At 39.7% G+C, this 27,061-nt stretch overlaps 1 protein-coding gene across 5 annotated transcripts in view; it reads left to right on the forward strand.

Annotated features, from left to right (window-relative positions):
• Positions 1–27,061, forward strand: part of LOC149322489 (sodium channel protein type 8 subunit alpha-like) — a 121,294-nt gene that overhangs the window by 25,926 nt on the left and 68,307 nt on the right. For 3 of the 5 annotated variants that reach the window (XM_089478529.1, XM_089478538.1, XM_089478547.1), the window contains exons 1-3: positions 20,927–21,007; positions 23,271–23,399; positions 26,965–27,056. In XM_089478529.1, the coding sequence (XP_089334655.1) occupies positions 20,928–21,007; positions 23,271–23,399; positions 26,965–27,056 (301 nt within the window). In that variant the 5' untranslated portion in view covers position 20,927. Of the gene's footprint in view, positions 1–3,682; positions 4,013–19,582; positions 19,702–20,917; positions 21,008–23,270; positions 23,400–26,964; positions 27,057–27,061 lie in introns of those variants that run through there. The other 2 variants (XM_089478564.1, XM_089478555.1) reach the window with 2 other exon arrangements.

Raw genomic sequence — 27,061 nt, forward strand, 5'->3', positions numbered from 1 at the left:
GGGTGCTGGTGTGGTTTATCTCTGGGGACATACATTTATGTCCATGTGTTTTCTCTACAGGAGCATTGGATACAGACTGACTCCATGTGTTTGGGCTTGTTGTTTGGTTGTGTTTTTTTTCTGAGTCATGCTTATACTTCAGTCAGAAACACCATCATACTGGGTGGGTGCCCTCTTTGTTGGGGACACTGTGCAGTCCCTGCTGAATGCAAACTTATTTCTCCAGACTCATCCTTCAAGCTAATAGGTGCTTGATTTGATTTTCCTTTATTCCCCCTCGTTTCTCACCAACCCCATAAATTAAAGAGCTTTCTTATATACTTATTTGCAATGGAGATTTGCTGTCTTGGGGACGGCAAGGGGATTTGCCTTATGTGCAGTTTGTGGCGATTTCACCTTGCTATGCTGAGGCCTATTGGAGAGGATTGAGGTGGGGGAGGACTCAGTTCCTTCTGTATTTGGAGGAGCAGCTTGAACTGCAGAAATCAGCAGGTGAAACATTTTGCTGTATGTCTGCAAGATGAACTTTCTGTTAACCCCAGCTGTGCTGCTAAGGAGTAGCCAAACCATCTTTCCCTACACTCGCTTGTGTGTAGTATGTAATTCCAGCTGGCCATTCATGGTCCTTGTGGAATATCCAGCAATTGCTGTATTACTGCTTATCCCTGATGGGCCATAGATGCTGAATACTGGAGATAATTTATTTAGGGGCAGAGAGGCTACTATACCCTCCCTCTGCCCCAGTTTGACAAGGACAGTCTGACTCCTCTGTCATTCTGCTTTTTCTGCAGTTTTTAGAGTATCCTAATTTCTCACTCTTCTTCCCATATTCCCCCTTCACCCTTGGCTTACTTCAGTTGCTACAAACTGGGTTCAAAATGCAAAAGCAGTTTGCACTCAATTCAGTGGGGGAAGAATTGAGGAGGGGCCAGAATCTTGCCCTTCTCTGTAGACTGAGACAAAGAAAAAATGCTACAAAGTCTCCTAGCTTGTGTAGTCTTCCTCAATAATTTCTGCCATCCTGACTACATTCTAATGCTGGTTGGCTATACATGTCCCAGTTTTCACTGTGAAATGTTGGCAGGTATGGGGTAAATTGTTGTTTATTTATTTTTAAATCTAAAAGGTGTAGTCATCTTTCCCTCAATATCTAGATTTGTCTGGGATACACACACACACACACACACACACACACACACACACCCCTCTCTAGACTATCATTTGGAACCCATGAAATCTTTTAAAATATTCTAATACAGTATATATATTGCCAGTCCAAACATTCCTGATACCTACGAATCTTTTAAACTTGAATGATCTTTCCCAACTCACGTACATCCAACTTCTAGGCATGTGTTCAATAAAAAAGGACTGTAGGGCTTGTTCCTGCCAGGCAGAATTTTCACTATTCTAGAGATGTGCGAAAGAATGAATCAAACTGGTATCATCTGATCATTTAGACACTAACTCATAATGAGGATAAAGCAGATTCATTAGTGCTTAGTGTTCTACATGAATTCAAGCAGGCAGGTCAATGAAATAATTCAGACAAGCAAGAGAGAAAACATAATAAGTAGGCTAGCATTTGAACCTTTATTCCAGGGATGGGGACGTTGTTGCCCTCCATGTGTTATTAAGCCACAGGTTTTATCATGACTACTCCCCCAACTACTAGTCATGGTAACTAGAGTTGATGAGCACTGGGGGCCAGCAACATCTGAAAGGCCACAGGTTGATCACCCTTGATCTTTTCATTAGTAGATATGGGCCCCTGGTCCCACCTTCATTACACTGACTGATCCCAAATCCATTCCAAAAGCCACAGAGAGGACATGTTACCATTTGTTTTCTGCCTATTAAAATTTCACAGACACCCACACTGATATCCATGGTACCATATAAATGTATGCATTGCAGTACAACATTTTTAGTAGGGCTTTAGCTTCTATTTTAAATAGCAGCTCTCTGGTTTTGCTGAACTAACATGTACATTCTTTTAAAATAAGCATGTTAGAAATTTCTGTTGTCACAGGGAAGAGCTAACTTTGTCTTTAAAGAGTTAGAAGACTTATGAGCTTAATTACTAATCAGTTTACATGCAGGTGTGTGTGTATATATACACACACGCATATATACGTCTATATTGTTGTTGTGTGTCTTCAAGTCAATTCCAACTTATGGCAACCCTAAGGAAAACCTATTATGGGATTTTCTCGGCAAGATTTGTTCAGAGGAGGATTGCTATTGCCTTCCCCTGAAGCTAAAAGCATGTGCCTTCCCTAAGATCACCCAGTGGGTTTCATGGCTAAGCTACAAATCGAACCCTGGCCTCCAAAGTCATGGTCCAACACACAGACTGCTACATACCTCAAGGCTGTATTGTGTGTGAGTGAATGGCAGTAGTCTTAGGCATACTTGAGGGTCAAACCCTTGCTGTGCCATGTGTAAGCCAAAATATTTTATTGTTATTTATTTACTGATTTATTGTTCCCAATTTACATTTTGTTGATGCTGAACTTCAACATGCCAAGCTTAAGATATCTACTTTAACATTCTTGCAGAAGAGCTGAGTTCTTGGGAAGGGAGTTTAGTTCAATTTGACACCGTTTTTGTTTTTTATTTTCTCAGCCTCTTGGAAGCTTGTCCAAATGGACTGACCTGTCAAGGTTCCTTCAAGCGTTTGTCATTCAATTCCTGTGTACTGCAGAGAATTCTGGGGCATGCTGTAGGACTCATACCCAGTTCATGCCAGACTCTGACCAGGCCACTTGGGTCTCTGGATGGCACTCTGTAAAACACCAGCCAAGCCTAAAAGAAGTGCTTTTACAAGTAGTGACATAAAGGCGGTGCTTTAAAAGCCAAAGTATTATGCTACAGGACAAATGCAAAGCTGCTTGCTTAAGGAGGTACTAGGTACCTCCTTATGCAAGCATGTAAAAACTACAACTGGCAGCATAACTGGAATTAGGCTGATGTAATGCCCCAACATACCAAGCATTTTTCCTGTTGCTGCCCACAGCCAAGGAAATCTAGAAGTAGTAAATGAGCTGTTTCTCACTGTGACTTCTCCCCTGTTATTTGTTTTCTTATTGCAACATCTCAGTAAATGTATGGAGAACCCCAGGGCTTCTGAACACTGTTTTGAAAACCCCTGATTTAACAGATCAGATATTTTGAAATATATCATGCTTCTCTTAGCAGGCTTAGCAATCACTGAAACTAGACAGAACTGTTCAGCAAGTGGTTGTGGTGGTAAAGGGACAAAAGAAACAGAGAAATATAGGAGTAAAAACTAGTTGGTAGGTTGCCATTAGTGAAAGATCGCCTTTCAAAATGGTGGAATCATCAGGGCAATGCTAGAAATGGTCTTCACTAGCTGCTTTCTTCTACAAGTTTTGCTTTATCATGGGCTAGCTGCTTTCTTTCTTTTATCATGGGCTAATAAGCTTGGGAATCCTGATAGTTTTAAGGGAGAAAAATGTGACAACAGCAGTATCCCAAAGTGCACCCCAAATTAGCTTAACAATCATTTTCAGAAGATGCAGGTGGTGAGTAGCATGCCTAGTGTAAGTGTCCATGTAGCACAAACAGCCACATTCATTCTCCCCTTCCAAATGGCTCACCCAGTCACCATTAAACTGATGAATGACTTGTGCTCTCTGTCATGTTCTTTTCCATACAGAGCTGACCTGTCTTGGGTGCAACATAACTAAAGAAGTTTCTGCAGGATGAAAAAATGGCAGGGCGGCTGCTTGCACCACCAGGCCCTGATAGTTTTAGACCTTTCACTCCAGAATCTCTGGCTAACATTGAGAAGCGTATTGCAGAAGAAAAGAAGAAGAAGCGTCCGAAACAAGACAGCAGTCACAGGGATGATGATGAAGACAATAAACCAAAACCAAACAGTGACCTGGAGGCAGGGAAGAATTTGCCTTTCATCTATGGGGATATCCCGAAAGGCCTGGTTGCTGTACCACTGGAGGACTTTGACCCTTACTATTTGACGCAGAAAGTGAGTCAACAGGACCCAGCTATTCAGAATTTGGCCCTTTTTGTAGCCAAAGGAATTACAGGTTTGGGTGGCTGGAGCCGTGTGTGTGTGTGCATATGTCTGTGTCTCCAGCTTCTTATGAAAGGGAACAAATGTAATGTATTTGTGAGCTTTTCATATTGGGGGGGGGGGGGTGAGCAGAAAAGACGACATATGTCCAATTGTTTGCTAATGGGACTTATAGCTTTGCAAAATTACACACAGCTTTATGCATTGCTTAAGCCATTCTGGAAGTGAGACGGTCTAGCGGGGAATCAGATAAACATGGGAGAAAAATAGTAAACGATGCTAAGAAGAGATATGGCTTTTGTTCACAGTTGGTCTGTCTCAAGGAGGAAAGGGAAATGCTAGGATGTTTAGGGCCACCACATTGTTTGGATACTTACCATCCATTTACAGTGACTTTATTTTTTAATAATGAAGAGTGATAAAATGTGGATGTGATGTTGAGGTTGCTTGAGTGCCCCACCATATTGTTCTGGAGAAATTTTAACACATCAGCTTCAACGCTTTCCAAAAGAGTATGGATGTAGGTAAGTGGTAGAGTGCTTCATCAGCCACTTCATTACTTCAGGTTACCAGCTGAATTTGCAGCTAAAGGTTACCCCACATGTGGAACTGAAGCCTCGATTATGAGGCATCAATTGGCTGTCTTTTACCTTCTAAAGGAGGGCATGAAGCTTTAAATGTTGCCATAATGACATATGTTGAAAATAAGTGGTTCAGCCCAATGATGATGATTTACTTATACACCACCTTTTATTCAGAACTGGGACTTAAGGCAGTTTATAAAAATTAAAACAGATAAGATAAAAACACACAGAGCTTGAAAACATATGTTATAAAAGTTATAGTTAAGCTATGATTAAGATGTCTATAGGATTAGATATGAATTCCCAATATGAAAAGACACTTTGGTTATGAAATACCTTCCTGCTAGAGGCATGACTGACACTCATGCTGATGTCATTCTGGTACCTAGTCAAAATGAGGTTTTATTAAAGCTTTCAAGGGCAATCTGATTTGATCCAATTTGCACAGATGCCATGCTTGGCATTATTATTATCTGCTTTTAATTGATATAGTCAATGTATTTTAGTCTTTTTAAATTGTTCTTGTTATTTATAGTCCCTAATTGATTTTACTGTATGCTGCAATAAATTCTTCAGGTGCAGCAATTAAATATTTTAATCGATAAATAACATTAAAATTAATTAAAATTGGGGAACCCTAGTGGCACAGTGGTTAAATGTCAGTACTGCAGCCATTCACAGCCACAAGGTTGTGAGTTCGATACCAAGAAGGGCTCCAGGGTCCACTCAGCTTTCCATCCTTCCTAAGTCGCTAAAATGAGTATCCAGCTTGTTGGAAGCAATTAGCTTACACATTGTAAACCACTTAGGGAGTGTTTAAGAGCACTGATAAGCAATATAGAAATATTTAAAACCTATCAATTTAAAAAGCAAGAAATAAAAACAGTACAGCACACTGCTAAAAGCCCTTTCCTTATAAACTATCAGTTCCCAAAAACTTGCCAGAATTTTTAAAATTCTACTGAAGGAAGGACAAGAAGGGAGCCAGCTGAACCTCCCTAAGAAGGGAGTTCCAGAACCTGGGAGTAGGCACCAAGAAGGCCCTCTGCTATGTTGCCACCAGATATACCTGTGAGGGTAGTGGAACAGAGAGAAGGGCCTCTCTTGAAAATTGCTATGCCTTTACAGTCACACAGGGGAAAATACAGTCTTTCAGATAATTTGGACCCAAATGGAATAGGTGTTATCAGTCACAACCAGCAGTTTGAATCATGCTGACCGGTAAACAGTGACTAGTAGCTGGTAGAACTCTGGTAACAAGGCAATTGTGTTTTCCTTATAATGAGCCCATCAGCAGTCCATCTTAAGGTCTTTGGGCAAGCTGAGGTTCCTAAGCACTTTTCAAAGGTAGTATTGTTTAGAGCACATTCCTGTAATCCAAACCAGGTATTAACTCAAGCATATGTCGCTGTGGCCAAATGAGACATCTACAGGAATGAGTGCAGCCTGGCATACTAGCTTTAACTCTTACCCACCACTGAAACTTGAGCTTCCAGACTCAGGGCTGAAACCAGGAACATGTCCAAGATATAAACCTGTATCTTTGTGAGGGATGTAACCTCATCTAGCACTGTCTGAATCCCTGTTCTCTGATCTTTCGTTTGACCAACTAATAGCACCTCTGTCTTGGCCAGATTAGGTTTTAATTTGTTTGACCGTACACAGTCCATTACTGGTACAGAACCAAGACAGAGGAGAAATAGAGTTGAGTATTATCAGTATAGTCATGGCACTAGACCTCAAAGCTGCAGATAACCTCTCCCAATCATTTCATATATATAGTAAATATTAAGGGAATAATAAGGGAACCAGAGCAGAATGCTGGCAAAGGTATCAAACAGGAATCCTGCAGCACCACCTTCTGGATTCATTTTTCTAGAACAGAATGGAGATGTTGTAAAACAGTGCCTCCAAGTTCCATCCCACAGAAATAGCCCAAAAGGATATCATAGTTGGTGATATCAAAAGCCACCAGAAAGTCTAGAAGAAGCAAGAGGGATATACTGCTGCTGTCCAGTTCTCAGTATATTTCATCTACAGGGAATCCATTCTTGGTTTATCACCTTTCCTCCTGCAGCTACTCCAAACTGAATGGGAGCTTTGCCAGAGCTGGACCCCATCTCATCAGAGGTTTGGCTCCAGCAGAGCAGTTGTGGGTGGAATAGAAGGGTGGAACACCTCTCCACATTCCCATTCCCAGAAGTAACTATACAGTAAGGATGGCTTGCATATAATGATATACACTGGCAGGGAAAAGAATTCAGCACTCCATCTCCCATTGCAGGATCTTAGCCAACAAAAGTAAATAATTAACAGTTGGATGCTCTTTTTGAGACATGCAAGGACTGGTTTCACATTAGGATTGCCATAACAATTTATTATACTAATCTTGAATAACATGGCAGAAGCAAACAGTGGTGAGTCCCATGTCAATGGCTAGTCTGAATTTGAAAGGAGCTATCTAAGGTGTTGAAAACAATCCCCAAAACAGATTTAACACCGTGAATACCTCCTTTAAAATATAGATGAAAATCAAAAGGAAATTCACTGTTTCGCTGTTGTGGTCACAACTGCTGCAAGGTTAGCTTGGCCAAATTGGAACTGACTGGGACAGATGATGATCCACCAAACAAGTACTGTCCAGTTGCCACAAATGGACAACCATAAGTAACTAACTTTCTGAACTGCAGCTGTTCGGGTGTGTGGAAATAAGACAAAAGATTATAAAGCATCCATGACCCCACAACAGGCTTTGTCAGATTGCTTCTGGATAGACTATGAACTCAGTAGCATCTTCTGTGTTCTCTGTGATTAGTTGGTGGTTTCCTACCATTGATACACATAAAGAAGATGGGTTAAAAATAATAATCAAAGAATAAAAAAGGTCTTGAAATATGCTAATATAATATGCTAGCGAAATAATAATAATTTTCATTTCCTACCCAAATGTAAACATAAAAATTCACAGATATGATCAGTGCTTTACTTTATAGACCATACATATAGTTCCTAACATAAAATATGGAAATGAATACCTGAGGGATATTTAGGAAGGCTTCAGCTTCTCCAGATGTTTTGGATGACACCTCCCATAATCCCTTCCATTGCCCTTGATCAGGGATGTAGCCGGGGGGGGGGGGTTCTTGGGGTCCAGACCCCCCCTTCCATTAGAAAAATGAATGGTGTGTGCTGCTGCGCCGCCACACCCAAGCCCCAATATAATGGTGGCACTGAGTCTGGACCCCTCCCCTTCCTAAAATCCTGGCTACGTCCCTGCCTTGATGGCTAGAACCTATGAGTGATGAAGTCCAGAATATCTAGAGAATGAAATGTTCCCCATGCTGACCCAGGGTACACTAGTTATCACCACTAGCTATGGGTTTCTCTTATTCCAAAGTGTAATACTGGAGATAGGGCACTGTCAGTGGCAGGCAGTGTCATAGAACACATAATGAGCATATGATTTACATGCAGAAAGTCTCAGTTTCAATCCCCAGCATCTCCAGGTTCAATGAGGAAAGGTTCCTCTCTGAACCTTGGAGAGGCACTAACAGGTATATTGTCTAAACTGCACTGCTGGGTCCTGTCTCAGGAGAAAGGTAGGATATAAATCTAATCAGTGAGATTGATCAGTGTCCTAATTTGCTACGAAGCTGTTTCCTATGTGACCATATAAACATCATTAGATACATTAGATACATCAATGATCATAACAACTTTAGTAGTGCTTTGCATCAGTATATTGAACTCTGGGGCTGTAACTCCCATCAAAATATGGGGCCAAATATATCCGTCCCTGCAGTTTCCTGCATATCCTCACTAATGGTTTACTCACTCATGCACCTGTCCTCCTTTACATCTAATCTTAACCACAGCTTGGAAGAGTTAGGTTTAGGGGCTAAATCTCCCAGAATCCTGGTAATTTTCTGGCTGGAATTTTAGACCAAAGACAACTTTTCCAAGGTTGATCTTGAACTTCTTCCATGAAATCTATCCCTTTCAGTTAAATCAAAAAGACCAGCAAGCGAGATAGATGACAGCAAACCTCAACAATGTTTTCAGGATTCAGAGCAGTGACTGTGGAAACATGAACAGTGGGCTAAGCTCACAATGCCTAAAGGTATCTGGATCCTTGAGACATACCACTGTGTTGCAAACTTAGGTTCAAAAACACTCACTGCAGAAATAATGTAGTTTGAGACCAATTTAACTGCCTTGGCTCAGTGCTAGGGAATCCTGAGAACTGTAGTCTATTGTGGCAGCAGAGGTCTCTGACAGAGAAGGTTAAATGTCTCACAAAACTACATTTCCCAGAATTCCCTAGCATTAAGCTAGGGCAATAAAAGCAGTCTCAAACCGGATTATTTCTGTAGTGTGTTTTGAACCTTAGAAATCCAGATAGTGAGGGATGGGACACATTTTGGAGGATGCATTTTCCTCAATTTCAGAAGATTCTATTTATGTTGCCAAAAAGGATGAAACTTAAGTGGCATTGCAATATGTAGTCATTTCCATTTCAGCAAACCAAGAGAGAGAGCTTGGAAATGCTACTCAAAAACACAAAGTGATACTCATTTGTCCTTATTTTTACATGTAGCCCATTACTCACCATAGATAATGATTATACAATGTATTATTAAGATGTTACTATAAACATTTTTTTTACAAAATCAACCATAAAACTTAGCTCACAAGTCATAAGCAATAGGAACACTGGAGCTATGGCCCTATCATTAGGATGAGGGTTGCAGTAATAAGGAAATGTTATTTGCAAAGCAATCTTGCAACGCCTAAGACTAACTGTATGAAAGAAGTTGTGTAGCACAAGTTTGTATAGATTTGGTCTACTTCCTCAAATGTTGCTTGTTATACAGGGGCCTGCCTGCCCCAAGACATTCTTCTAACTGCTTAAGCTTATTTACAACCTCAGCCCTGTCAAAGGATGTAAGTCATGGAGGTATATGAAGGGATAAATGGTAGGTAAGGTTCATGTTATGTCTCCTTCTTCCATTTGATTATTCTCCCCTAGAAATTCCACCTTCATCAGTTTTGCTTTTCTTTTTTGCCTGTCTTTTCTTTGATCTTTTAATACTCCTGCAATTACTTAGTTCTGATGTGAAGAACTGATTTAGGCTTGAGCCCATGTAACTTGTTCCTAGATCTCCATGGGCTCTGGAGGTCTTTTAGCCTTGCTGTTTTAGACGTTTCAAAGACAAAATGATGGAGGTCAAGGCTGACCCAAGACATTTTGCTCCTTGAAATGGGATTGCAAATGGCTCACTTTTCACCAAGCGAATGTGTAAAGTACAGGAGGTGCCCTCTCCCTGCCAATAAAAACACAACAATAATACATTATTTTCTTATCATTTCATGACACATGAATCAAATTTCTAAGAAGACCAACTGTAGTTTTTGTCTGGTTAACATGTAACCTTGAAGCACAAAGGAAAAGTGTGTTTATGGAGTGGTACAGCAGTTATGCATTTGGGCAAACAAAGGGGGAAAGTGAGAGGAGGAAAGAAAAATCATAGCATTTTAAAAACAGGTGAAAAAGTGGGACAATAGAGGATTAATAGGGACTGTCCCTGCCAAATCAGGACAGTTGGAGGGTATGATATAGCAAGAGAGCTTTCTGAACTCTTCTTCAGGCAAGATGATAACAAAACAAAAAGGCACATGTGAGCGGGGAGAGAAAGATGGGAGAGCTCCAAAGTCTGCTGTTTATGACACTATTAAGATGCAGTGCAAGAAGATATTATGCAGATTTCATTAGGTCAAATTATGGTGGGAGCAAAACAGATTTCATCTTGCATCAAGGGTGGATGGGGGGAGCTTCATGTGGTTGTTGCTGAAAACAGAAAATCCAACATTTACTTACTTCTGCCTCACAAATAGGTCTTTTGTAAGGCAAAAGTTGAAACTTTTGATAGATAAATGAATGAATTTGCAAGGCTGAGAATGGACCAGAAGAGAGGCAGTTTCCACTAAGAGCTAACTGGGGGCCTCTTTGACACAGGAAGAAAGGAAGCAGAAGGACATGCAGTAAAGTGGAGAAGTGCACAATGCAAAGACTGTGGCTGCAGAGTTAAAGGAGGATGTACTGCTAGAAGCACATAGAAGCAAGGAGGCACAGATGAGTAGGGCACAAGTGCTATCACATTCTTTTAAATTGTGAATAAGATGGGCTTTCCTGGAAAGGATATCCTTCGAATTATAGTACCCACAAAACAGCGTTCTCTTACCCTCATAGATGCTCAGATTCCCCACCCGATGGTTTTTACATTCCTCTTCCATCTCTAACTTCCCTTTAAAAAGATAAATATTGCAAAGAAACATTTCAGAGTTTGAAATATTTCCTTCTCCTCCTTTCACATCTATCTGTATATTGTTTTTGAGGTTTGCATAAATCTTACACTTTAAGACTTAGTTTTGCTGGTTTGTTTTAATGTCTTTCTGTGTTTGTGTGTGCATGCACACATACACATGCACAGACCAGAGCTGCACAGTGCCATAAGAAATACATTTAACTTGTGGTACAACATTAGGAGGTATTTTGCTATCTACAGTGGGCCCTCCACATTTGCTGGGGTTAGGGGCACAGGACGCTCATGAATGTGGAAAAACCACAAATAAAAAACACTTTTTTTAACCTGAGAGAACACCTCTCTAGAAATCTCTACGTCCTCCAGTGCAACTCTTTGGTCAACATCTGCCAGACATTGACCATAGAATCATACTGAAGGTACTATAAATGGCTAGCGAAGCATTTTCTCTAGTAATCTCTAGGTCCTCCAGCATAACTCTATGGTCAACTTCCAGCAGAGTTGTGCTGGAGGACCCAGAGATTCCTAGAGAGAACTTATTAATCAAATCCACAAATAATCAAATCTGCCAAAGTCAAAGCAGCAAATGTGGAGTGCTGACTTACTTACTTTGAGAGAAGTGTTTTTTCCCCTCTGCAGAGCAATATGTCATTTACATTAACACTGCAGTTAAACACATTCGTATTCAGACATAAGCCCAACTACTTCATTGAGACTTTAGGTAAATGTGTGTGAGATTGCAGCCTAAGGGAGATATTCTAAAAGGCCATTGGAATGCATAGGGGTTTTGTTTTTTGGGTTTCTTTTAGAAATGATAGACTTGTTTTTTCCAACTTCTAGTCATTTATGATTTATGGTGACCCTAAGGGTTTTCCTGGCAAGTTCCTTTAGAGGAGACTTGCCATTGCCATCCTCTGAGACTGAGAGAGTGTGACTCACCCATAGTCACCCAGTAGGTTTACAAGTTCGAGATGAAATTCAAACCCCAGTCTCTAGAGTAATAGTCCCACACTCAAATCATTACACCTTGCTGGCTCCTTTTTCCAACTAGATCTTTCCTAACTCATTTCATTCAGTTTATTTCCCATTGATCTATAATGTGCATTAGGCAGATGGGGCGAATGTGAAACACAGTGCTCATGCAGTGACCACGGATCTAATGAAAGCTATATATATGAGCAAGGTCTGAGCAAAACATTTTGATTTTTTAATAATGTATTATATTTGTTAATCATGCTGCATGCACAAACACACAGAGTACTACGTTTATTGATTTGTAGCAGCCAGAGTGTGTGTGTGTGTTAAGAATTCCTAAACTCAGCACAAAAATGGCAAAGTTTCTCTGCTTAAAATAGTAGTTGGGTGTTCTTCCTTGTTAGTAACCCTTGCCCCCTTGTTGTCTAGCCACAACCTTTTGACCACACTCTGATGTTGCTCAGCCACATATGTGCCAGTTTTTGTGTCCAAAATGTTGGAGGGCAGCCTGTTGAAGCTGGTGGGGACTCTCAGCAGGGTAAAGGTGTCCTGTTTGTGAGACAGATTTATGTGAGTAAGAAGAGTGAAAGGCTGCCTCTGTTTGCAGCGCTGGACACCTGAAGGAGGCTGCAGGAGTGAGCCCATGTGTACATTATGTATGCGTACCTGTTTTACCTCTGAAAAGCAGTGCTTTTGTTCAAAATAATAATTTCTGTTCCCCAGGAAAGCTTTCCTATTTAGAAATACGCAGGAGGACTTTGCCAATGCCACTTGTGTTTCTCTGCAGAGAGCAACATGACTGGAGGTTTTTGGAGAGCATTTGGGTTTGTATGTTTGTTCAGTAGATGTCGTTGGCAGGCATCTCTGGCAATGTTTTTGATGTGGATCTCCTCCCCCAACTTCCTGCTCTTTATGGAGAGACGTCAAGTCCCTTCCCACAAACCCTAAAATGATACATTTCCTGATTTCATTTCTTTCACTACGTAGGATGTATATTAGCTCTAGAAATAACCAAGGGTTTGAGATCTTCCCACAAACTTTTGAAAATCAATATTAAAAAAATAATAAACACACAACTCCTGTCTGAATCATCTGAAACAGCAATTCCACTTGAACCACTGGAATTTTGCCCACATTTTTTAATGCTGCCTTCTACAGCATATGGAAAGAAGATCCAGATTGTGGCTTTTTGTTTTTAATGTGATAATATGAACAAAATGGCACCAGAGCCACTACAACAGGCTGGACAATTGCTGTATTCCCCAAGGTTCAGGCCTATAAACCCTCTAAATCTGAATATACAGTAATTTATTTCAGTGCACTTTGCAATAATTCTGAGATTTAGATCAGGGCTGGGCAGAATTAAACTGGATCTGCTGAGAGCTCCAGTTTACCTGTTAGTAGCAGTAACTTAAAAATGTATCCTCAAACCATCACCAAAAAGAAAAGAAGAAAATAGCAAAGTGGACCAGGAGCAGGGGTTTTGTGTGTGAAAGGAACTTTGAGCTTGGTCCTACACTGATCCAAATTCCTGAGTTCTGCAGTGCTCTGAAGCACCCTATCCTTTAATTCCTAGCATAAGCTTACCCACCTGAGGCACTGTTTTGTACCCAGTTCTGTTAGATGGACCTAAAGGTTATTGCTGTTGATGGTGGTTGTGATGATTTTAGAAGATTCCACAGGTCTGAAATATCACCCCCAGTATATGTCTGTGAGCCTTCAAGTCACCTGTCAACTTCTGGTGACTTCATGAATTTCATAGGGTTTTCTTAAGCAAGGAATACTCCAAGGTGGTTTTGCCAGTTCCATATGCTATCACAATGGGCCCTTGTTATCCACTGGGCTTTGGTTCTAGGACCCCCATGGATAACAAAATCCATGGATGCTCAAGTCCCATTAAATACAGTGGCATAGCAAAATGGTGTCTCTTATATAAAATGGCAAAATAAGTGTTTGATAATTGGAATTTATAGTCTTTTTTAATATTTTCAAGCCATAGATGCTTGAATCCGTGGATAAAAGAATCCATGGATAAGGAGGGCCGATTGTATAGTATATTTTGCAGGTGAGGTTACCAGCAAGAATGAGCACAGTACACCCAGGGCTTCCATTGGGCTGCCACAATCTATGATAGCTTCCCCATCAGGTGCTGAGACCCTGGCCATAGGGTTGGTTAGATCTCCCTGCAGGAAAGTCTCAGCCCCACAGTGAATGTCTCAGATATTCAGTAATTGCAGGGAAATTCTCTAGTACATGATTAGCCTAACTCAACATGGCAAGCTGTACAATCTGATGTGTCAGAGAATGATGTACCTTATTGAGTATATGCATCAAGTCCAAGTGTCATATTTTCTCTGCTGATGATCATTGATTTCCATTCTTCCTTATGATTGGCATTCTTCCCCTTGTGATCTCTTTCCACCAGAGACTAGTATTCCCCATTCTACCATCGTACCTATCTGACCTTACCAATGGGCTCTATAAATCAATGGCGTAGCTGCATTTTTCTTTCCCTTTGGACTTTCTCTTTTATGACTACTTTAGATGCTAGAAATTAGAGATTAACAATAAAAAACAGTGAACAATGAGAAACAGATAGGAGGCTGAATGATCTTGTCATTTATGAAGCTTTTGTGCACAAGGTTGATTTTGGCAAACATCCATAATGAAGAATGACAGACATTTTCAGACTGACCCATATATTCACCTACTTTTTGTAGAGTTTTCCATGTAATGAACCACATATGTATATGTATATGCCATGACATGCATGTGAAAACTACACATAAATTGTGGGCAAGGTCGGTGTGTGCAGATTCTCCGGTCACATCTGGGAACAACTGAATGACCTGGTAATGTCCTGGACCGTAATAAGGAAATATGAGAAGTAGACCATAAGGCCAAAGTAAAATAGAGCCAAAATGAATAAAATTATTTTCAAGTATGCAAAATTTTAGAAACTACAGAGTAACTAACTTCTTAGTAATGGCAAGCAAAGAAAATTAAGCATTTCCAGAACACTTTGACCCTACCATTGACTAACTGGTGCTTTCTACTAATAATAATAACAATTTGAACTATATGGGGAAAGTTCAATATGAATATTTTTCACTTGGTAAATTTTTCATTACAGTTTAATGACTGCTGTTTAATGGTTAAAATCTATCCAGTATACTCCTGATATTTACTATTTATTGACATATGCAGTTCCTACATAGAATTTCTAAAAGTGCTGCAAATGGTTAGGTTTATGCATGTTCAATGCCAAATTGCTCAGCAAAATGGTACACATCTGGACTGTGGTTGTTTAACTGTCCTTGAGTTGACCTCAACTCATAGTGACCTTGTGGATGTGTCCAAGACCTCCTGTCCTCCACTACTCTGCTCAGGTCCTGCAGGCCTCGGCCTAGACCTATGGCTTCTTTGATTGACTCCAACCATGTGGTCTTCCTCTCTTTCTACTGTACTCCACCTTTCCTAGCATCATTATCTTTTCCAGTGATTCATGCCTCATGATGAGGCCAAAGTATGACAGCCACAGTTTAATCATCCTGGCTTCCAGGGAAAATTCAGGCTTGATCTGTTCTAGAATGCATTTGTTTGTTTTGGTTGTCCATGGTATCCTCAGCACTCTTCTCCAGCACCACATCTCAAATGAGTTGATTTTCTTTCTATCATTTTTCTTCACTGTCCATACAGAGTGATGGGGAATACAACAGCTTGGACAATTCTCACTTTAATGTTAAGAGTAATTATCTTTACACTTCAGGATCTTGTGCAGTTATTTCAATAGCTTCCTATTCCTATGCAGAGAGGTCTTGTAGCACCTTTGAGACTAACCTAAAGAAATAAGTTGGCAGCATGAGCTTTTGTAGACTTCAGTCTATCTCAGGAAGTAGACTGAAGTCTATGAAAGTTCATGCTGCCAACTTATTTCGTTTAGTTAGTCTCAAAGGTGCTGCAAGATCTCTCTACATTCTGATTTTACAGACTAACATGGCTATATCTTTGAATTCCTGTTCCTAGTCTTTTTCTAATTTCTTGACTGTATTCACCGTTCTAATCAATATTTGATCTATATTTGTTTTTGCTAGTAGTATTGTGTTATCTTCATATCTTACACTGCTAATGTTCCTTCCTTCAGTCTTTATTCCTCCTGCCTCTGAGTCTAAGCCTGCTCTGTGTATAATATTTTCTTCATCCAGGTTGAATAAATAAGGTGATACAGTGCAGCCGACTCTGTTTCTCCATACTCAGTTCTGACATTAGTTTCTTGTCCGGAGTACAGGTTACACATCAGGGCAATTGAGTGTAATGGGACTTTCATTCCTTACTTTTTTGTGATCTAGGCAGTTAAAGGCTTTATTGTAGTCAATAAAGTATATGTAGATTTTATTTTGGAATTCCCTTGTGCACTCCATTATCCATTGTATGTTTGCAATGTGATCTGTAATGCCTCTCTTTCCTGAATCTAGCTTGAACCTCTGAAATTTCTCATTCCATATATGATATGAGTCTTTGCTGCAGAATTCTGAGCATTACTTTGCTTGCATGGGAAATTAGTGGCCCTGTAGTTACTGCAAACTGTTGTGTCTCCTTTTTTATATATATTAATGTATATTGAGTTCTTCCAGTCTGTGAGCCACTCCTTTGTTTTCCATATTCATTGGCAGATTTTAATTAGAACTGAACTTGATTCTGTTTCTGTGGATTGTAGCACTTCTATTGCTACATCATCTGTTTCTGGTGCTTTATTCTTCCCAATTGTTTTGAGTGTGACTTTCACCCTGCTTTCCAAAACTGGGGTTCATCTTCCTGTGTGTTGTCAATTTTTTCTCATTTTTATATAGCTCTTCAGTATATTGTTTCCATCAAGGCGAGGGGGTATTTCCTCATGGTCATGTATTATGTTCCTCTTCTATTAATAGAGCTTCCCCACACTTGGTTTAATTTCTCTTTGAATTCCTGGATCTAGTGCATTGATGGTTATACTGTGATAATTATCTTTATCCTTTCTTACTAACCGTTGGACAGTAACATTCATGGTTCTGATTGTGTGCCTATCTCCCTTTTCTTTTGCTTCTCATCTTTCTTTAACTGACTTGAAGTTTATCAGGAGCAAGGCCTTTTGAGCCTTTCTTTATGGACAAACAAATGCATTTGTTTTTATCGTAACATTTTTATTTGCTTGCTCTATTATATAGTACACTGCTCCAATTCTCTGGTATGAAGCAATAGATAGATAGATAGATAGATAGATAGATAGATAGATAGATATGATTGGGAACTTACACAGTTTGATTGACTGATTTTATGTGAATCTTGCCTTTCTACCAAAAAGTCACTCAGGTGGGTTACAGTAATAAAATAAGAGTTTAAAAACAAAATTAATAACTTAAATAAAACATGTTTTATTTAAAAAAGTCAATTAATAATAGAACAATAAAAATGTAGCAAGCACCTAACTGCATTGACACCTTTCATCATCAGACTGATTTTCATACTAATGGTCTACATTAATAAAAATGTCTTTATTTGCTGGCAGAAAGACAATAGAGGGGGAATCAACCTTTTTTCCCTGGTCAGGGCAGTCCAACAATATTCCTTCCGAGTCATTCTATCCAAGCAGATGTTAGACTGGATCTTACTATTGTTGTACATATTATGACTTATTTTGTAGTTGCTGGAAAATGTTTTAATGAATTAGTTTTAATTTTATTGATACTCAAGTGCATCGTGTTTCCTTTGGGAAAGAAAGCTGAGGTGTGTATTAAAATAAATACAGTATGTAGCTACGTTTCAGTGGGGCTTATCTACAGACATCTTGTGAGTTTGTGCTCCTTGAGTCTAACACAGGTCCTTATGATAGGAGTACCTGTAAACATAAGTATGTTTTGTCATGTGCATTATTTGTTCAACCAGTTATGTGTTGTATGGTTGCACTTTTCTCTTAACAGCCTTCTTGGTAAAGGGTTGGGTTTGACATGTTTGTTCTGTTGTTTGTAAAGTCTATGGTTGATTTGAGAAATATTCAGCTTTTATAGAGAGATGCTTTTAAAATAATTATGATCTTTTGTCAGACATTTAAAAGTTTTGTTTGACTGTATTATGAAGGTGACATGTTTTCCAGTGGTGTATTGGGGGGGGGGGGTACCCACAGCACCTGTACTTGAGGAGAAACCAGCATTTTAGGAGAAATTGGATTATTTGCTGAGGATACAGGAGAGAGCTTTCTCTGTGGCTGCTCCCTTTATGCTCCTTCCCATAAGATATTCAAGTGGCCCCTTTTGTGCTTTCTTTTCACCAGCGGCACAGACCATTTCCTTTAAACAGGCCTTCAGCTGATAGTGGCAGAAGATTCTTTTAATGGAGTTTGCTGTGTTTTTATCTTTACTAGGCTGTGAATATGATTTAACTCTTCTAAATGTTTAAATTGGGTTGTATGTTTAAGTTTCAAAAACTTTTATATTATATATCATTTTAGCTATATCTTGTCTGACTTCACTTATATTCTGAGCTATCAGGTTCCATGTTAGGAGGAAGGCTGGAGAATGAACGAATGAATGGCAAGCTGTTTTAAAAATTGAGAAGAGATCTTATACTAGTTTGCTAGTCTATACAGTATAAGGTATTGGCTACATTCTTAGTTTTAAAATCTAATTAACATGCAAGGGATACTCAAATACAAGGCAACAGATGACAAAATAATAGAAAAAGATGAAGAGTGGAATAAAAGTTCCTTAAAGACTTCAAAGATCAGGAAAAAAGACAAGATGGGACAGTGAGTGGAATGGAAGTGAAGTGAAGTGTTCATGAAGTTAAACATGATAAGGGAAATTTGTGTTATTTAACAGAATGTTTTTCTTTTGCTGCTATTACTTCCCTTTCATTGGATAGCATGTACAGAATTATTTTTACATTGCAATATCTAGATTTATAGTTTTAGTTTATAGCTTTGTTGAACTTGAAAGCTGCCTTAGCTGGGGTATACTGTATTTGCTTTAAATAAATATGCATGGCCTCATGATCATGTTACATAGAAGGCGGTGGAAATTTCGCTCTGTGCTAATTCAGAGGAATGATGGATGATATTTTGGAGTTTTCACAAGATCTTAGCATACATCAAGTTAGCACATCAGAGAGCATGTTTCTCTAATGTGCTTGCTCATAAAATGGATTTTAAAAATGGCAGGGAAAGAACATAAAGAATGGTATTAATGTATGTATATAAATTTAGAACCCCTGATTTGCAACCTGAAGTGACCCAGTCTATATTTTTTAATTACATTATTCTGTCACCTCACTCTGTTATGTGCAAAAAGGAACTGTAAAGGCTTTTTCAGCAGAGTATCCATTGAGTTTACAAGGCAGGTTTGTAGAGGACTGCAGCCAATTTATAGTATTTTTGTAGCACTGAACTACTAACTTTACTTTCTGTTTTTATTTAAAATGACCTTCAGAGCAGCTCATAATCAATCAAAGTATAAAATGGTAAAATATTAATATGAAACATAGACACTGCTATCTTAAAATCAACTAAAGTACTGTGTTACAGATTGTGTTTAGATTCTGTATATGTGTTTTCTTCTAAAATGTATATGCCTCTAATACTTCTTTTTCTTTTCTTTTTTTCTCTGCAGACCTTTGTAGTACTAAACAGAGGCAAAACACTCTTCCGATTTAGTGCCACGCCTGCCTTGTATATTTTAAGTCCTTTTAATCTGCTTAGGAGAATAGCTATTAAAATTTTGATACATTCATATCCTTTTATAGTACTGTAATATCTGTTGCTCATTTTTATAATCTTATTTCCTAGTTTGTGGGTTTGCTATGAAGATTTTAAAAGGTTTGAATTAGATATATGATACATGGTGCTTTTTATTCAAATTGTCAGGGACCACCACTCATATCTAGAAAACTGGAAGATCAGTTGGATGGAAATGCATCTTATTTGGAGTTAAATTGTTACAAAACTATATGGAATTGATCTATGTGTGTGCACTTGTGGCATGAGAAGCAAGCTGAATAATTAAGACACGAAATAGATGGGCCAAATAAAGCGGCTTTGATATGCTTTGGGGGCATGGCATTCAGATGATGCATGCCGCTAGAGTGCTCCAAGCTGGGAAAAGACAGCACAAAAAGGAGCTACAAAAAGCTGCTCCTGCTGGTGTCCCATTTAGGACCGCAGCAGCAGCCTGCCTCTTGCCACTCCTTTTGCCCAGTCTGCTTCACCCCAATGACTTTGCTCTTCTGCCAGGTGCATTAAGTGCAGAGCAAAGCACTTATTATATTGCCTTGGGGAAACTTAAATGACTTCCCCCACCCCAGTAGTGGTAACAGATCACTCTTCTCACCTCAAAATTTGGAAATCCAAACCATATACATCTAGCTCTTCACAGTGTAAGTCTCCATCGTCCTGGTCCACATTGCCAGTAGATGAAGAAGGAGAACATGGAGGAGATGAAATATAACATGAAAGAAAAGATCCAGTTAAGATATAACAATCTCAGTCCAGTAAACCTTAGTTTATCATCACAAGAATAAACCATCTGCCCACCTTTCCCACTTCATCCCTCTTCTTCCCCCCTCACCTCATATGCCTGGATTTAGTGCCACAGGTGCACACACAAATTCTGGATTGGAATTCTTCAAACACTATTTCCAGTTTTAGGCACCACTGAATTCAAGGGGGGAACCCTTTGAATTCAGTGATGCCTAAGATTGGAAACAGTGGTTGAAGAACACCAATCCAGAATATAAAGCCCAGTCTTTCACCCATATTTGTTATTAACAAAGCCTTAAAATTGTTGATTGCAGTCATTGATCATGAGTCAAAAATCTGTTATGGTGGTAATTGCTGAGGATGTTCCCAGACCTCATTCATTTAATGTCAGTGGAAGCTTAATGAGTTTGTGTTTGTAAAATGTCAGAACAGATATGTTATTTCTTATGCTTCCTTGACTTCATTCTACAGTATTTAGCATGATCATTATGTGCACTATTTTGACGAACTGTGTGTTCATGACTTTTAGTAACCCACCAGAATGGTCGAAACAGGTGGAGTAAGTACTTAGCCTGTTTTTGTTTTATTCTGAATTTGCAGTTTTCTTGCTTAATTCTTTAGTGAAGTACACTTGTCTGTCCATATGCACTAGGGTTAGGGGCACAAGACCCCCGTAAATATGGAAAAAACGCAAATAACAAAAATGCCATGCTTTTTACCTGAGAGGACACCTCTCTAGGAATCTCTAGGGCCTCCAGTGCAACTTTTTGGTCAACGTCTGACAGACACTGACCATAGAACTGTGCTGGAGGAGCTACAACTTTTAGTTAAAGTTGACCATAGAGTTGAATTGGATGACCTAGATATTCCTAGAGAGAACATATTAATCAAATCCATGAATAATCAAATACACAAATATCAAAGCCGCAAATATGAAGGGATAAGTGTATTGACTTTCCTCCCCAAAAAATTGTGCCACATGTCACACTATGATAAAATGTCAATATACTTCATATGCAGATTCTTGTGCCTCTCTTATATTGGTCTTTGCAGTAAACAGCAGCACACTGTTACTTTAGAAAGCCGGAGTGTCGGCCAAGCCTACTGTCCTAGGTCATTATCTTACAGTGATGAAGCAGAATATGATGCACCTATATATAGTGGGTGGGGAGACCCTTGCCTCAGTAGATGACAAGAACCCTTGCTGTTTCTTACCAGTGGAAAGTGGAGAGACAATTGAGATGATGCAGAAGTAGCTGACAGGAAGGGGGAGAAACAAAGGCCCAAAACACACGGGTATAAAAAAGCACTTTCTGGCCGCTTTGGAGGTGCACCATTTATATGAGGCATGTCTTCGGTGCAGCCGGAAGCCACACCAAGGCTGCACTCCAGACCTTTACACCAGAGCAAAAAGCTCCTGTTTCACAACTTGGGGCAATGGCGGTGGTCCACTTTTGGAGTAGGCTGTGCAGTCGTCAAGGTCCCGAACTGCTTGTGGGTGGAGCAGCCTTGGGCTGCTCCTTCCCACTTGTCTGTTCCAGGCCAAAGATGCAGTCACCAATGGAGTGTACTGTTCTTTTATTTACCCCTGGGAGCAGAGAGCAGCCATATCTTCATCATCTGAATTCCCTCCATGCTGCCCTTTCCCATCAGTAGGCAGCAGTAGCAACTTTTCCCAGGAATTGATTGCTGTCAAGGGCAGGTTTTGGATACAATGTAAAAAGTTAGAAAATAGTCCCCAGCACCCCATCAAAGAAGAGACATATTTGCATGTAAGCCATACTTATGTACATATATGTCACTAACAGGATGCCACCCATAGGCAGAACTGCAGACCTTCCTGTTCCTATCAAGATACAATGGCAAAACACTGCATAATCTGTGACAACACATGGGCCCACATCCTGTTAGTAACTTACATATGCATGAGTGCACCTTATGCATATATAAGTTCCTTTTTTGGATGAGGCATAGAGGAAGGTGCTCTTGTCCATGCACTCTACACGCACACACAAAAAACTTCCATGCCTGACAACTGGCAACTGCTCCTTGTTACCAGAGAGAAGGGGAAGCAATTCATACCATGAAGATCAGGCTGCTTTGGGGTTTGGGGGGAAAGAAAATGTGAGTTCACTCCATTTGAGAGTGCACATTCATTTCACCCTCCCACCCAACTGAGCTGACACCAGCTGCTTCTTTATGGTTCAAAGTGCCTCCTCCCTTGCTTCCCTAGCAACAGAAACAGAGATCTCTTCTACCAAGCAGCGGTAGGATATGGAACTGCACATGTAGATCTACGTGTGTAGGTGAGAACCAGTGATGTCATTCTGTAATAGAAAGGTCCTTTAGTTAGTAGTTATGCCTTTAAGAACCAGCAGAAGTATGGAATGGGATACTGTTTTTGTTGCACAAGCAGTTGTGCAAGAGGATATGAAAGAACTGCAAGTGGTTGTGGCATCCCTCGCGCTTGTGCAATAGTGTAACCTAATGCAACTTCAATAATAGGGATTATCACTCCACTAGTGTCACACAGGATTAGGTCAATAACTTTTTTGCACTTGAACTGATGCTGTCCCTTTAAAGCTATTTCTTAACATTTGGATTTATCCAATCCAAGCCAAAAACTTGTGAAAATAGCATGCACTCAAATATGAGAAAGTGGGATGGGGGACTATCCAAAATTATACATTTAATATGTGGGTGGTCAGCATATAATTGCAATGAAAATTACCAGCTGTAACAGAATTTCAGATTTGAATATTTTGTTAAGGGTATTTGGCTACAGACATGGTCTCCTCCAAGATCTTTCTTTGTTTCAACAGGTACACGTTCACTGGTATATATACATTTGAATCACTTGTGAAAATTATTGCAAGAGGCTTCTGCATAGACGGTTTTACTTTCCTCCGAGACCCATGGAACTGGCTAGACTTCAGTGTCATCATGATGGCGTAAGTTATGCATTCCGCTCTTCTTATGAGAAGTCTCTACATAAATGAAAGGAGGTGGTGGCTGTTGCAAAAGCCCAGAAAATCTGAAAGTTCTAAACGCACTCACTTCTCTGATAATTCCAGATTACTATGTGGTGAATCCCCAATTTTGGAATAAAATTGTGATGTCAGAGTGCAGGATAGAAGTCCTTTCATATGAACAAAGCTCTTGTATCAGTATTCTGAATTTTGTTGACCGTTTTATATTTATTCTAAATTATTCTGGACCCCAGTACAAAATGGAAAATTGGGGAAACTATCATAAATTTGGAGCCCAACTTTACCTCCAGACTCTCTCTCTCTCTCTCTCTCTCTCTCTGTATATATATATATATACACACACACACACACACACACACACACACACACACACACACAACAAATCAGGAAAGAGGAGGAAACTTTTTGTAGCTAAAGAGACATTACTGAGTAGGAAGACAACTGAGCTACCTCATACAGTTCCCTTTTTCAGCTTAGTTTTTTACCTTTTAACTGAGATACTTTGCATAAGTTAGCAGTGTTCAAAGGGCAGCCATTGGACTACATGCAGGCACCAAGGTGGGTTTTTCAGCCTTTGATTGCTTCAGACTTCCTTGCCTGCCTTTTTCCTGTCCAAAAATTAGGAAGAATTACCGTGGGACCTTGTTATCTGCTAGGGTTTGATTCCAGGATTCCCCGTGGATAACAAAATCTGTGGATGTTCAAATGCTGATAAATATAATGGCAGATCAAAATGGTGTCCCTTATATAAAATGAAAAATCAAGGTTTACTATTTGGAATTTATACTTTTTAAAAAATATTTTCAAGCCCTGAATGCTTGAATATGTGGATAAAAAATCCGTGGTTAAGGAGGACTGACTGTATTTGTCTTGGAAGACCGCCAATTAATACCTGGTGCTGTGGGCTATATTTCAGAGGAAGGAACTGGCAAAACCACCTCTGAGTATTCCTTGCCTAAGAAAACCCGAAGAAGTTCATGGCGTCACCATACGTAGACAGGCAATTGGAAAGCATGCAAACACACACACACATCTTTTGGAAGCCTTCAAGGGCTGCAATTCACTTTTCAATAGTTCACAGAGCTTCCCTGCATTTAAAAAAATGTCCAGTTTTGAACACCAAAAGTAAAAATCCAGCCACATCCAGGATTAGGTTTTTGTTACGTCATTTTCACTCACCATACAGCTGAAGATAAATTAAGAAAGATGACAAATATTAGTCCTATAATTAATAGCCAGAAGCTTTTTTGTGAATTCAGTTTTAAAACACTGTGAGCCAAACTTCTTGTGTTTTCTTTTTTGTGGAGAAGACTTTATGATGTGCTGAAGGAGAAGACAGGGGAGCAGATTTAGGATCCTAAAGGTAAAGCACCATCCTGTGGAATGACCTACTAGTATTTTGCAAGCAGAAATGGCCTAAGACAGTGATGTCCAAACTCTGGCCTTCCAGGTGTTTTGGACTTCAGATCCAAGCATCCCAGACCATTGGCCAAGGTGGCTGAGGCTTCTGGGAGCTGAAGTCCAAAACACCTAGAGGGCCAAGTTTGGACATTGCTGACCTAAAACATATTGATGTTAGGGCAAAAACTTCAAATGCTGTCTCTCTTCCTCAGCAATGTAAAAAATGCCCTTCCACATTATTCAGAAATCTGTAATTGCCAGAATCCTTTACCCTGCCTAATAGCATAGCAATGACATCTCTCTGTGTGTATGAGCCTTCAAATTGCCTATCAACTTATGGCAACCCCATGAATTTCATAGGATTTTCTTAAACAAGGAATATTCAAAGGTGATTTTGCCAATTCCTTCCTCTGAAATATATGTAGCCTACAGCTGCTGGTATTTGTTGGTGGTCTCTCATCCAAGTATCCTGCTTAGCTTCCAATATCAGACAGGATCTGATGCCTTTAAGGTTTTTAGCCAGTGACAGTGCTTGCAGGCTAATATGTCATACTTCAGTTGCTGCCCTAGATAGGTGTCCCATGGAACAGCAGTCTGTTCAAAATATCAGTCCACTCCATTAAATATCCAGGATGTCTCGATTCTCTTCCTGGTTATATAATAGATCACAATTTTATGCTAAGCAACAAATGATAGTGTGACGCACTAAAGATTGACCAATATATTGTTGCCAAAGCTATAATAAAAAAAATCGGTTAGTCTTTATATTGCCATGATACTATGTGTTTTTGCTGAAGCAAATTTGGAGGATACAAGCTGCCTCTTTGAGGGAAATGATCCTAGATAAATAAATTATTCTCTTCCTCCCTTTTCCCTACCTCATTTTTCTCCAATTTTAACAAGTGAGGATTGTTACGTTTACCTTCTTGCTGTGCAAGGACTCCCAGAGACTTACCAACCTTATATATAAATAGATTGATATGTCTGATTTTTTTTCCATGCGGCACATAAAAATGGTTGAAAACTTATAAAAAATTTACTGCAATATCTTCTGTTGTTACCATTTACTGAAAATATTGTTTACTGAAATAGCCACTACTTTGTCTGTTTCTCCTGATTATTCTTACCCCACCAGATTGTCTTTTGTCCTAGACCCCATTTTTCCAGCAGTTGAACCAAACTAGTGGGTATGTTTGTGCCCACTGGAAAATTATTGTCACTGAGAAAGGTGCCCCATGATAATTGTGACTTTAAAAAAAAACAACCTGTGGATTAAACCTATTTGCTAATCTCAATTACAGTAGATTAACTGAACTGGAATTGAGGGCATGTCTGCACAGGCCAATTTTCCCATGCCCTCACTGTGTCCTGTCTGTATAATGCAGGGTCAAAGCCCCAGTTTGAGTGTGGACTGCTGTCTTCACAAGGAAAGCCCAGTTCCACACCAAATCTGTCCTATCCTTGGCTATACCAGATTAAATAAATTCATCTTTTGCTCTGAATTTTTCAGGAAACTCTAGAACACTCTGCAGCGACACCAATCATCTGTTTACACACACATCCTGCTGTGCTGCCTGGCACCACCACTACTGGCGCAAATCATTCCTTCTAAGATCACAATGACGTTACAACCATGTGATCGATGCTGAATGCCACATTTCTGACCACAGAGGAAGTGACTCATGCCAGGAGTGGTAGTGCCAGGTTACACAATGGGATGCACATGTAGACAGCTGCCCCCAGTTGCTCCAGACTATGGAGGTAAGAGGGGATCCAGGGCAGCGCTGAGGCCAGAATACTCCAGGAACAGTTGGTGTATTCTGGCCAGTGTAGATGAGCCCTCAGATTAAGTTATAAATAATCCCCTTTCTGAAGGGATGTACTTATGTATTGATTTACCATTCAGAATTGATACAGTGGGTCTACTCTAGTTGGGACTAGCAATTTGATTTAAGCCAGTTTTATTTGCGGTGTTATGTTTCTCTCTTTTCTTCTCTTTTTAAATGCCATTTCAAAAGCACTTTCAGTTTTCAAGGCTGTTCTCCTGCAACTTGAACATTACGTGCTTTTTTTTCTGAGCCAGGTAACCCCAATTGGTGCCATTAACTCTGGTTTAATTCTGCAGGTATATAACAGAGTTTGTAAACCTAGGCAATGTTTCAGCTCTGCGCACCTTCAGGGTACTGAGAGCTTTGAAAACTATTTCTGTAATTCCAGGTAAG

Source organism: Sceloporus occidentalis, unplaced genomic scaffold (genome assembly GCF_023333645.1).
Source record: "Sceloporus occidentalis isolate IW3139 unplaced genomic scaffold, rSceOcc1.0.p SCAF_1, whole genome shotgun sequence".
In the NCBI taxonomy this organism is placed as follows: Eukaryota; Metazoa; Chordata; class Lepidosauria; order Squamata; family Phrynosomatidae; genus Sceloporus; species Sceloporus occidentalis.